Here is a 14,165-nt window from a genome sequence, read left to right on the forward strand (position 1 = left end):
GGGTGGGTGGGGGGAAAGCAATAGCACAGGGTCAGTCTGGGCATGCCAGAACTTGGTGCACAGCCCCAGTGGTGCAGGGCTGGTCTAGGTAATTAGGGGCCAAACTCTGGTGAGTCCTGATCAGCTCTATGCCATCAGGGCAGAGACCAAGCTCTGGAAAGCCTCATATACCCCCTGCCCCACACACCCATAAGAGGGAGGGGATAGCTGTTGCTGGAAGGGAATGAGTGGGGGACAGGCAGGGGCTGCAGGTCAGGAGTGAGGGATTCTGCCAGGGCTGGTGGGGCTGTGATTTGGTAGTGAGGTGTAACAGCATGGGCAGGGGAAGGGCACCATTGTGTCAGGGCTGCTCAGAGCGACAAAGCAGCCGGGGCGGGGAGTGGGGTGGGGTGGGGAGAGGGCAAACACACAGCCACAGTTGAACCCATGTCCTGGTGCAGGGGGGAGTTACTATTTGGAGGAAGCAAATGCAGGGTAGGCAGGGGCTGCAGGTCAGAAATAAGTGGCACTGGTAGGGCTGGGGGCGTTATGAGTCAGGAGTGAGAGGCACCGGCAGGGTTAGGGTGGGCTGAGAGTTGGGAGTGAGGGGCACCAGCATATCAGGGCTGCTCAGCATCACAAAGTGGTGGGGGAGGGGGGGCAGCCACAGCTGGACCCACATTCTGGTGAGCCAAGGGGGTGGGGATGGCTATGATTTTGAAAACAGACAATCAAATGCCAAAATATAGGTATTTGGAATGGATTTAGTTGTAATGACTGAGGCACTGGTAGGCTTTCAAAGTGCTTTAAAATTCTAAGCATAACAATAAAACATTGTGTTCAACTGATACCTATATGGATAGTAGCATTTCATTTTAATCATAGAAAAACATGGATTCGGGGGTTTTTTAGTCAGAGAATTTTGTATTTTTTTAACAAAGAAAACCAGGATCCCTGGTCATCAGGCTTGGTTAAGCTGAGTGTACTGGTGGAGTCAATCCTAATCGTTAGGGGAGACAGACACTACAGCAATGGTTCTCAACCTCATTAGATTCAAGGTGCACTTTGGAAAAAGCCAGGTGTTAGCTTTCACTCATTTTTTGATTACATAAAAATACTAGAGAAATTCTTGTTGCCAATAACTCATAAAAATCACAACAGGTCAGAAATATTTTGACATTATGAATTTCTATTTGGAATCCCTGGGTTTACCTTATAAATCATATGTAGGTGTTTGCACTTTTGGCAGTCTTAATGTTGTACAGCATCCTTCATATCCTTAGAAGGATCTCTTGGCCATGGAATTCTGGTTGAGAATTGCTTCTCCTAGAGGCCTTAAAACTGGACCAAGGCATCTCTTGTGGAGTTTCACAGGAAACTACTGATAATTCTACTTCAATACAGCATTATTTTACTGGTGATGAAGGTGTAAAAAATACTAACTACACAACCATAATTGTTTACTCAAAATATATCTGTATTTCAACTAGTTTTGAGAGATAATGCAAGATGTTTTGCTAAAAATCAAAATATTTTTCATCATGTATATTTCCCTATCTTTGATATTGGCAAACTCATTGTACACTCACTCATATGGGGTGCTTATAAATTTTAACTCCATATAGTTGAAATAGATTATGGCTGTTTTAGGGAAGTGTGACCAATGGATTCAAAATTGGCCTCCAAAGGCAAATAAGCTTGGATCTACTGCTGGTAACTCAGAAGTGCGTTTGCAGCTACAACACTAGCTTCATGTTGGCTCTTTAAACCTAAACTGCTGAGCATGTGTATAATATTGACCACTACTATATATCTTGGAGTTGGGCATTAGCTCTCTTAATACCTAGTGTTACTTTGCAACACGAATGGACCATAATTGAGATTTTGTCAAAATGGTAACTTGTAGTACTGAACTTGCCAGTTTATGGGAAATATTTAGAGAGGAAAGATTTTTTTTCTTTTTCTAAAGAAGATGCAAATAAAGCATTTCCCATCTGAGTAAAGACAACTTAATTAAAGTGCAGGATATCACCTAGACACTGGAGAAGTCTACTGTGAATACTAACCAAAGGCAAGTTTAGCTGCAGTGCTATACATATGTGTGTTGCACATTTAGATTACAGTGATTTCTTTTCTAATGGATTACGCTAAAAACAAACCCTTATACGTACTTCTCTCTGGATATTTGCACAATCATAAAAAAAAAGAAAAACAGTCAACATTAAGTGCTCTTTTGTGCTTGAAGGGAAAACAAATTAAAAACAATATTTTGTCCTTTACCCATTATGCAATCTTTTCATCTACAAGACAAATTTTGATTTGCAATGAGAAGTTAATTAGAGGTTTCAATATATTGAGAATTCAGGTGAAAGAAACTAATCAGAAGTAGCTAATGTATTGTGGTAAAAGCAATACTATAATGACACTTGAATATGATAAATATGAAAAATAGAACATTCAATTTACAATAATCATTTTAGAGGTGAAGCAAAAAGCTTTTGAGCTTTAGAAAAAAACAAACATCATCTATATTCAAAAGTACCCTGTTAAATAGAGTAATTGCTTTGACATTCTTCCCACAAGTACTTCAAACTAGCTTGAGCAGTGTTCTGAGGAGGTATCAGCCAGGTTTAAGATTTTTTAATAGTACATGTATACTGGAATCAGTAATAGTTTCTTGAGATTAATATATATTTTTTACATTATCAGAATGCAGCAATTGCAGGAAAACACACCGATTATAACTTAATTTACTAAGAAATGTTATATTTGGACACCAAAAAGAAAAAAATGAAACTTTTTAGCAGATACATGGAATGTAGTGGCCTGCAAAAAAAATTTTTTTTTTGCCATTGTAAAAACTGTAGTTTACAAAGTTTATTCTGCCAAAAGATTGTCAGATTATTAATGGTCCCCCACAGCATGTGTTTTTTGAAAGTATTAGAAGTGTAGGCTATTGCCAATTTTCACAACCTGCAAAAAAACCCCCCAAACTAAAACAACCTCCTAAAACAACAAACAAACAAACAAACAAACAAAAAGAAACCTTCATTGTCAAGGGAAAAATATAGTGTAACACATACTTCTAATAAGTATACATACTGCACAAAAAAATAAAAGATACGAATGTTCCCTCCCTACTCTACTGCCTATAATAATTCCATTTTAATTCTTTAAGCCTTTTAGCGAATAGTTTAAATTCTTTACTATTCTCAATGGGATTAGACAAGAAACTCAGCATCCTCACTATCACTTTATTTAACAGTTTTTCATTCACAAACTATTCAAATATTAAAAGGAACACTGAAATAGATTTCACATTTACATAAATATTAAAAAAAAAAAAAAGATATTCAGGAATAGGCTACTACCAGAGACATATAGTTGAGGAGGGGTTGGGTATATTTGTTTTTTTCCCCAGAATTGTTTATAGTCATAAACAAATGTTTTAATACAGCCAGAAATGTCATTTTTAAAAGACACTTAAGACTGCATGGACTAAAGTGAAATCAAACAAAACAAACATATTATTATGATGGTATTGCGACCAACATGGAGATGTCTTTCATATCTGGGATCACTATCTTGGCCTGTCATTTCACTAGTGTCTTCTGTGTGGCCATTTCAATTTAAGTGCTTCCTGGGACAGGGCCACTGGAGTGGGTCAAACAGACAAGAAGTTATAACTCCAGATGATTGGCTATTGGTTCTATTTATGAATGCTTAAGCAACATCAAAATAATTAGCTTGGAAGACTTGTTTAATCCCCAGAAAGTACACAGAACTGGTTTGACTGTCATAGGGCAAAGTCTATCAACATAGGAAAAAAAAAAAACTACTGGAGAACAAAGACAATGTTGTGCATTTAAAAATATTCTCAAGGATCCAGATTATAGTTACAGAAGTGGAGCATAGACATATCAGAACCAGCAGTCTAGCCCAAAGATCAAGGTAGTTTAATTCACCCTGTTTCTCAGACAGATTGTGCAGCCAGACCTGACATTCCACCCTCTTCCCAGCATCTAGGATGGTTAGTCAAAAGCTAATTAAAGGGCATGTTTAACACTGTAGTCAACACACTCAGAAGCTCATTTGAATCTGAAGGAGCTAAGTATAATAGAAGTTTAGGTGAGGTAGACCTATGTTCAGCTTGTCAGAAAAAGAAAATCGAAGCAAGAACCAGCATACTAATCTTTTTTCTGGTTAATGCAATGTTGATCTTTTAGGGAATAGGATTGTATTATTTCCAGGTAGCAGATTGTGGATCCTATTCTTCTTTACTGAAAAGAATGTGCAAGAAATGCGAATACACTCTGGACACAGCCTGGTGCCAAAATAGCATTCAGATACACATCTATATCTATGAAATAAAGAAGTGCTGTACTGCTGTTGACCACAACTGGGAAACATTTCACATTCCCAGTCAAAGCTCAACCACTAACCTTCCTTTTATGTGTTGCTGAAGCAGCTTATAGGGCTATTAAAATGATGTGTTATTGTTTCCTAAGTGTTAGCACTTACATCAGGAACTAGGGTTTGGTAATACAGCTGGGTTTCAGTTGTGCAAGAGAGTACTTTTTAGTGTGATAAATAAAGGCCAAGGTGTCCCTGGTGTAACAGCCAACATTAACATAACACCTGGAAATGTGGCAGAAGAACTATTTAAAGCCACCTCTTTGGCTTCCAACTGCTACAGATCATTCCCAGTGTTTTCTTCTTTTAGTGAAAGTTTAATGAAGATTAAATTCAACAATAACCTTTCATGACTTCCCTCTCTACCTCCCTCCTTCCCTCCCACTCCCAGATGTTAACATCTCTACAGTTCTTTCCTGTTCACAAATCTAAATTGAGAAAGAACAAACTGAGTTAGAACAAAAACCTCAAAAGGTAATCAAATTGTTTTACACTATTGATCTTCCTGCCAAATACTGCATTCATCACCGTATCTTAATGCAAGGACACTCCTTTCTAAAAGTCATATGTAAAGACATAGGTAGCCAAAACCCTACCATATATTAAAACTGCATTATTAAGTCAGTCAATTAAGTCTGGTCAATTTAAGACCAGCTTTTAAAGCTTAGAAAATAAGCTTTTATTATAAAAGCTAACATCACTAAAAAATATTTGTTACTGTTCTGGTTTGGGGATTTTTTTTTGTTTTGGTTCATGTTGTTCCTCTGCCTGTTTGTTGGTTTTAAATTTCAGTTGAAATAGTGTCTTAAAAATAATCTTATAATCTGCTGTATTTGTAATTCAAACACTGCAGCATCCTGTTAGAGCAGGAGAACAGAAATTAATTTGAAAATGACATATGAAAATTAAATAGACTATTCTCTTTGCCCAAATGGAATAAAGCACTGGAAGTAGGAGATATCAATAGTGAAAGGAAAATTATATTATTAAAATGAATTCTGACCATTGGAAGCATCCTTGTTACCATCAATAAGGATTTTTTTTTTTAATATGTTATTTCAGTGACCCCCAGCTAAAAAGTTATTCTAAAGTGCTGTACATTACTTAAGTGATAATCAATTTTTTCTTTTTTTCCCTGTAAATAATTTTATATTTATGGTGTTTGCTTTTCTAAAAACACTAGCAGAAAGAAGAATAAGAGTGTGAAAGTGTGAGAGAATGGGTGTGAGTGTGTATTTGGTGGAAGCAAGAAAGGGAATGGCTAGAAACGCAGAAGTCCATATGTTAACAAGAAGGCTTCTTGTAATTATCAACAGTCCACTAAGAATAACCAAGAACATCCAAGAATTCAAGGGGTTCCTTAGATTTTTATTTCTAAAAGCGAGTCTGGCATACTTTCAGAACATTCTCTCTTTCTTAACCTACCTCTTTCTTCTCTCTGTCAGCTGTCTGCAGATCTCCTGCCACCGAAAATTCAAGCTCCCCAGTTTTTCCTTCAGTAAGGTAGCATCTGCTGTTGATGACTGTTCAATAATCTCTTCACCGGTTACATTCAGTGTTTTGACAACAGTTTGCTGTCTTCCAATGCCATCCTGGAGTTCCTGAAAGATATCAAAAAATGTCAAAAATGAAGAGCCATATCTTTTTATTCAAGGATACATCAAAAACACTTTATTACATACACGTCTGACAGAAAGAGCTCTGTGTGAAAGTTTCTTTCTACTCCAAATCCCAAATGCATAAATCCAAATGTGACAAAACAGATAGGTGCCTTTTATGTTCCCATAACACATACCTTTTCAGTGCAGCTCCTTATTTCCTTTCCTTTTCTTTTTTTCCCAAATATTCTAGCATGCTAAACAATGTTATAATGTTCTACAGATCAATTAATGGGAAAGTCTCTTGAGCAAATTCAATTCTGTGTCCCCACAGGGATGCACCATTTTTAACAGCCTACCCAGTGATACGAAATTTAAAAGCAAGCAAAGTGTTTGGGTTCCCTATTAACTGTCAGTATGAGCGTGGAAAAAGTAATACAATATACAAAGATTGTTTACATAGCTGAAGTACTTTTCCAAATCCCTATGTAGACTAGATCCAACCCCAATTGCACAAGGCATAATAATCTATTCCCTTACTCTTCAGAAAAATTGTATTCCTGAGGGAAACCTTACTTATCTTGCTTCTGCTCACACACACTGAACTGCAAAATTACTCACAGTGTACCCAGATACTGCAGATAGATGGTTTGATACCCTTCACTGAACATACTTGGAATTTTTTTCTGTATCTTTCATCACTAAAACCTCAATACACAGTTTGTCATCTTGATTAATCATTAAGAAAGTGCAATCTTGAAAGGTGACTTAATTTTGCACTTTGTGTTACTGAATATAAAGTGTGTGTAGCCATTAAAACAGAATCATCTTATCAATGGATTTAGAGTCATATATTTAGATAAATACATTTTCTTAAATAAATATATCACATCCCTTTTGTCTCCTTATTTATCAACACAATGAGAATGACTTTTCCTTCTATAAAATTCAAAATTCATAACCACAAAACTGTAAAAGAGACATTAAACAGGTTCTGATAAAGTAGATACAAACTTAAAGAATGTTAAAATTACTTTGCAGTTTTCTTTGGATTTTATTTTTTTAATGTGGTTGCAGGGCTAAATAAGTATACTAGAGTTGTATTACCCAAGTTTATCTGAAAGAGTTGGTAATGATAAATGCAGAATTTTTATATACCTTTTTGCAGCCACAAAGTGGCTTGTGCATGAAGTTAGCTTATTGTTATTTTTCTTTTTATATAATGAAATACTTCACCATTAAGACAAAGTTAATCTTGTTACGATTTAATTTTTATAATAATTTGATCAGCCATTATTAGTGTTCTGGAATTAACCATCTATTTTAAATGTCTTATTGCTTAGCATAAATATATTGAACATACTGGTCTCATGATTTTAGAACTTAAATTTAGTATAAGGAAAATGCTTATGCAAGGTTTTTGGCATGTCTGGCGTATGAGGAAAGAGGTAACAAAAGAGTGAATGATGTGTGTATGTGACAACCAGAAGGAAGACAGTCCTCTTGCAGCAGGTGAAAATAGCTTTCTGTGGTTTAATGGTTAAAGGCTGCAGCAACGTTGAGTCAGCAGTTAAGGATTACCAAATACTAGATCATGCTTCACCCTCCTGGCTGAAGATTGCAGGCAACAAAGCTAGAAGATCATGAGTCATAGTTGCAACATACTGTATAGCGCAGGGGTCATAAGGTGGAGGCTTGACATACAAAATGGAAACTTGACATTACAGACACAGGCTTAAACCACACAGTATTAATATGAAACAACAAATATCAATGCAAAAAAATGATAGGAATACAATATAATACAAACACAACAGGACACTATTTACAATATAAAAAGGAGCTTATTACAATAATAGCATACAAGAACCTATCTTAGCTTACATAGCACTACTTGTAATCACTTATAAGGGATAGAGAGAAAGTCAGAAATGGTTAGGGGAAGGGGAGGGAATGTATTTCAAAATAAAAAAAAATGAAAAACTAGGGGTTTTGCTACAATGACTCTTTTCCCCGGCAGCAAAAGACTCTATGCACGCTAGCTATCCAGTAATTTATTTAGAATTCCAGATTGATTTTGCAGCCCATATGGGTTTGTGTATCCCAAGCTGCCATTATCTACATGACTCGAGTCATACCTTGTGTAGACATATCCTAAACGAAATCTCCTTGAGTGTTCTGCTGCTTTGATCTACTCCTCAACAGAAACTAGTTTACAGTTACTTCCTTTTCAGGTATTCTTTTGTTTTCATATTTAAAATCAGACATGGACTTGTTGCAAATACTGAGAAGATAGAATACAGAGCCAGTTAAGCGGATACCCATTTTGGATATCCCTTAAATCAGAGAACTTTTATTTTATAACAGGAATTCACTTGCTATGCTACAAATTTATAATACCCCGGTGTGCTATACTGTAAACACAGAAAGCCTCATAGTCAGTGTGTATTCACTGACAGATCTGGTAGAATGCTGAACAATATTCCTAGCACTACAACATTGGGAAAATTTGGACATTATTTAGGTCCTGCATTTTGGATGGGTCATAGAAGTTCTTAGCCCCATGGAAGCACATGTAATGGTCTTCATGGGCTAACTATCTAATGAGGAATTGAAAAAGTCAAGGGAGTGGAAAGCATGATGTCCAATTAACAAAACCCCCAACTAAGGCCTGATTAACGGACGAAATTATAATCTCATGAAAATCTTTACATCTCCCATCTGTGATCAGTGGGCTTTGTCCTTGCTTGTCTAGAAGCATCAACCTGAGGCATCTAATGGGTCTTTAACAGGTGTAGATTACATAACATAAACCCTCTGACACCACACCTTAATTACCAGGTTGACAAAAGACTTACAAAGGTATAAGTACAGGAACATCCACATCACATTGTTTTTAATTTATAAGAACATAATATGAAACTGAGTTTAGATACTTTAGGGATAAACAGCAGATTATCAAAAAGTGAAGGAAAAATGAATGGGCAATTTTTAAGATGATGGTGTACCCATTTTTTAGATAAAATGTCAATAATTTCATTTTACATCTCTCAGTTCTGAGAAGCTGGCCCAAGTACAGTCATTGCCATTAAGTGATATATTTCAAAAGTAAGCATAATGTGATGGCAAACAAGAGTCCTTTTCAAAGCTTCAACATTTAATTCTAGCAATCAGCAGGAAAGCAGCAAGTATTAAATTAAACTTGGCATTTGGAGAACAAGCAGTTGCATAGAAGAAGACAACAGATGCAGAACAGACTATTGTCTAAATTAGTATTTTTACAATCACTTTTTACTGACTGCCCAAAAAGGATGTGTTGTAACCTGGTAGACATAATTTCTTTACAGAGGGATGCTAGTCTTCATCTGTTGTATCTGCGTATGCAGAATAAGGTACCTGTTATTTGCTTGTTGCTGAGTACATATAGAAGCAAGCTATCTGTTCTGGAGCCTGTTAAACTTTCCTCCTATGGTCCACAGTATAATTTAAAAAATAATGGAATCAATCTTTGAGGACAGAATACATATATCTTATTACTGAGATATAAGAATATTATTTTAATGGTGCATTTATCTAATATGAATTACAATGAAGCATTTATATTTCTTTCCATCAGTACTAAACACATTCATTATGATCACTGCAACTGAAGTGAATAGAAAATGAATTCCTAGTGATAAAATATTTAAAAAGTATTAAGAGTTCTAGCTCAGGGCATTGCTGATTTACTTGTTCGACTGATGTTTCCAGTATTTCCACCTCTAAACCAATAAATCTTTTGACTCTTCTGTGAAATCCTATGAAATAAAAACTTTCATTTCTATCCAGGAAAACTTTTACAATCTTTTCTCTGATGCATGATGAAGAGTGTTTGTACCTGAAAGCTTGCAATTAAAGAAATATTTTTGCAAAAATCTTGTTCGTCTAATAAAATATATTACCTCTACTATGAGCACCGATTCACAAGAAGAGAGTCTTTGAAAAGAGAGAGACTTTTAATTTTTAAAAGTGAGCAGCTCCCTATGCAAAGGATTATTCCACTGATTCCACCCGCATGCAATAACCTAATACATTTAAGCGTCCATGGGCACATCTACACATTCAATTAATTTGCAGGTATAAATTCCAGCTCAGTTTGCGCTGGAGTCAGCTGCTCCTGGGCTCAGTCTCTTCACATGCACCAGTGACCATAGCAGACAGAGCCAGTGTGGAGAAGCCCCAGGCTGGCAGGGGGTCAGCCTTGGGATCCGGGTGTCATCATCAGGTTGCAGAGGGGCTGCTAAAGTGCAGGGCTGGGTGGAAGGCTACTCCCATTCTTTTACACCCTCATACCCCAGCCAAGCCTTGTTCACTGTCTACACGAGCATCTTGGTGGAGTTAATTACTCTACTGTGCCCTTATACCAGCACTCGTGTATACAGTGATGCTTTACTGAGCAGCTAATTAGTAAGCTCCACAGTAAAGTGCACATGTAGATGAATCCAATGTGTTGCAAGACTAAAAGGATTGCAGATTATTTTCAGGTTAGAGGTTGGTCGCTGGAGAGAATTTGGGGCAAAAATGAACTCTTAATAGGGAAATATTTATTGGGTAATATCATCATTTACCTTAAAATAAAAGTTCCATATGATCCACCCCCCACCCCCATCCCACTTATCTCCTTTAATTAGTTTGGAGAGGTTCCACTAAGTTTTAGGAAGTTACAGTAAGTATCTTAATCTTATTCCATTTATGCAGCCTCTGCCCCATAATCCTACTTCCTAGAAATTCAACCAGATCATTTTCCTTTGCCTTCATGTCCCCAGTTCAGACCTCTTTACCTCATACCCTAAACAAGCCTCTATATTCCTAAGCAGAAAACACCTAATATTTAACCATCCTTTAAGCAATTGCTGGTTACCTCTCTCTGTTCACGTTACACACAGTGGTTTTTCTATTTTGCTAATATAAGAGTGGGTTTAAATCTTTCAACTCAGACATTCCTTTCCACTGGATTATAGACAGCCACTACACTCTGATCATGCAAACCCTATGGCCTTCCTGGCCAGAAGTGTCCCAGAATGCTTTGCGTTCTCTCTGAACTTGTAAGATTTTAAGACAGCAGCCAGCATAGGATAAGCTGTAAAATCTTCCAAGACAAAGGGACTGATAAAAACATTTTTTTCTTTCTTTGATGTTTTAGATTTCTCTCTCACTCTTTTAATGAGAAAGGGCCTATGCTAATGAAACTATAGCTTGTCCGAACTCAAGCAGTTATTGTCCAGGTAAATAACCTGTTATTGGGAGTACTGATACATCTTAGGAAACCTGCCTAATTGTAAATAATATGTGTACCACTGGACTGACAGGTAGCAGGCTCTTCAATCTGGATAACATGCAGTTTAAAATAAACACCCTTTTCATGTACAAAATATATATATTGCATTTTGTAGCTGAGGTTTTAATTGCACAGTGCTTGAATTATAGAGACAAGGACAGTTACATGGGAGAAGTGATAGTAGTTATGTACCACGGAGAACATGTTGTACCCATAGTCTTTCACCAGTTATCTCCAGTTAACAACCTGTAGCACCTACACTTTTTTTTTTTATAAGACCTTTCTACATCAACATAAATCAACTGTCAGGATTGTTTGTGTGCAAATCACAGGAACTTGAAGCAGTACAGAAAAACACTGGTTCTTTAACTCCAAATCCTTTAAGGTTCATTGTGCAAACTGTAAGTGAATGTTGTAGCCTGCTTTCCTAGGGTAGATGGCAAGTCCATGACAGTAATAACCACTGGTTACTTGCAAACAAAATATTACTGTAGAGCAAAACACTAATTAAGGAGGTCTTAAAATAAAGTCTCTGAGCTCTTCTCTAGCAACATTATTTAACAGCCTTTTAAATAAGCCACCCTCTTCTCCCCCACAAGCACACATAATTTACTCCATGGCTACTAAGTGATTCCGCCAATGAGATCTATTATAGCTACAGAATTAGCCAAAGAAGTCTTTTGATTTAGTCAGCTATATATTATGCAATAGTCTTTTATCATAAAAAATGGTGGGAATCAGCTAACTCTGTGATCTTGGGGCTCACAGTCCAGGCTAAAAATGGAAAAGTTTTCACTTTGTGCTGGAGATGAACAAAGCTGAGGTAGTGTGGATTTTGATTAGAGAGAGAATTCTTCTGATCCTTTCTATTTCATATCATCGTGTAGACCGATAGCTCACTGACAAACTTCTCAGAAAATTTTCCCTCAGATGTTATACAGACAGCATATCAGAAATATACTTTCCACATGACTTTATGCAAAAAAAGGATGGAACATTGTTCCCTAATGGTCTAACTACAAACTATGGAGATGGATTTTTTTTTTTTTTTTTTTTTTTTACATTTTGCTAATAGGATTAGTTAATTTGGCATACCGGTATAAAGGGGACAGCCAGGCATACATTAGTTACTCCTTTTATGCAGACATTCAAATAATTTCTATTTATTTACCAGGGATCAGTAAGAAGATTTTATATACAATGAAAAATGGTCCATGTCTTTTCACAAAAGTCAAAGCAGAACAGAGCCAAGAGCGAAATTCATTCTGGTGTAAATAAAATGTCATTGAAATTGATGGGGGCACGTCCACACCTATTTAAAAATATGGCATTGTTTTTATTTTTGTTCTTCTGGCCCCAGAAACACCTTTTTACAACATCGTAAATGCAGCTTCTAATCAGATTTCTGGCTTAGCTGAAAATGGGGGGAAAAGTTTGATATTACAAAGAAAGTCTGCTTTAATTACATTTTCAGCCTTATTTCTGAATTCCAGCCCCCTTCTCCCCTCACCCTCCCATATTTATTGGGCTCGTATCTAAACTAAAGCTCTAAATATTGAGGTTTAAGTATCAGTGTTAATCACTACAGAATCTAGAAAATATGTGCATAAGGGAAGCGCAAGGTACAGTTATTAATAAACAAAGAAGGTAGTCTGGAAAAGCAAGAAGCAAATTTTAAGTAATTTTTTTTTTAAATATGCATGTCTGTTTACTGATCCTTAGTTAAAACACTTTCTGATTATGTCATATGTTAAAGAACTAAATAAAGGTCTACTCAGCCTCCTTTTGACTGGAGTTTTGAAATCACATAAAAAGGCATTCTCCTACAAGATAGATATGAATGTCACAAAAAAGGATGTAGTATCAAAAACCTAAGTAACATGTCTGTTTTTGTCCCACTACTCACTAGTATTATTTCTCTCCTATATCATTGATTATTTTTGTGTTATTACCTCACTTAAATTCTTCTTGTTCATGCCATTTCCCTTATCCTGCATTTTATTTTTCACTGTTCTTTCTTTTCGTTGCTTTGCTGCCCACAAGGGATGAAGAACATCAATTTCTAACTGAAGGCCTATGAAAAAAACGTTTACTGATGGGGCTGCCAAAGGCTGGTCCTACCTCCTACTGAGGCATGTTTAGCCTCATCCCTTCTAGCAGCATATCAGTGGGGAGTGGTTGTAGCCCAAAAGTAGGGAGCCGGTTGCATCTACTACTCGAGGCTTCTTCTCATTATAATACTTCTATTTGTTTTTCTCTCTGGTCATTGTACCATACTGTTTCCCATCTATTATAAACTTCATCTATATGCAGACTGTTTAGGAAAATGTACCTATGCACTAAAATGCAGTTGCTAGACAGAGCAAATGCTAACAGCACACAGTTACATGACTGACGGTTTTATGAAAGAAAGTGGAAAATATCCAATTGGAACAATGTGGGAAATGGAGGTAGACGGCCTTTAATTACCCTTTCAGGTATTTAGACAAAATAACCCTCACATTTTTTTGTGGGAAGGTGCTGTTTGCAGTAAACCAGAGAAGATATGATTTCTGTTGTAAGAGTTAAACATGCAGTAATAGAAACTGCTATACTGCACAGGAACCCACAATGATTTATGTGGAATGGTGGTTTCTGAGATTGAATGATTTCAGCTTCATTATAGGGATAAAAAAATTCCATAGTGCTACACCACTTGGAGAGAAGTAGTAACTTCCTCCTGACCACAGGTGATTAAGTTTCATCAGCTCTCAACATCCTGAGCACAACCAATGACATACAAGTAATAATAAGCTACATCAGTCAACAACATCCTGATGTTTAATAAGTTAACTAAAAAAAGCAATTATAAAAGTAAA

At 36.4% G+C, this 14,165-nt stretch overlaps 1 protein-coding gene across 1 annotated transcript in view; it reads right to left on the bottom strand.

Annotated features, from left to right (window-relative positions):
- Positions 1-14,165, bottom strand: part of DMD (dystrophin) — a 2,221,918-nt gene that overhangs the window by 1,008,563 nt on the left and 1,199,190 nt on the right. The window contains exon 43 of the mRNA XM_019523954.1: positions 5,818-5,993. Coding sequence (XP_019379499.1) covers positions 5,818-5,993 — 176 coding nt within the window. The remainder of the gene's footprint in view (positions 1-5,817; positions 5,994-14,165) is intronic.

The sequence above is a fragment of the Gavialis gangeticus genome, unplaced genomic scaffold (assembly GCF_001723915.1).
Source record: "Gavialis gangeticus isolate Ggan-Ray unplaced genomic scaffold, GavGan_comp1, whole genome shotgun sequence".
In the NCBI taxonomy this organism is placed as follows: Eukaryota; Metazoa; Chordata; order Crocodylia; family Gavialidae; genus Gavialis; species Gavialis gangeticus.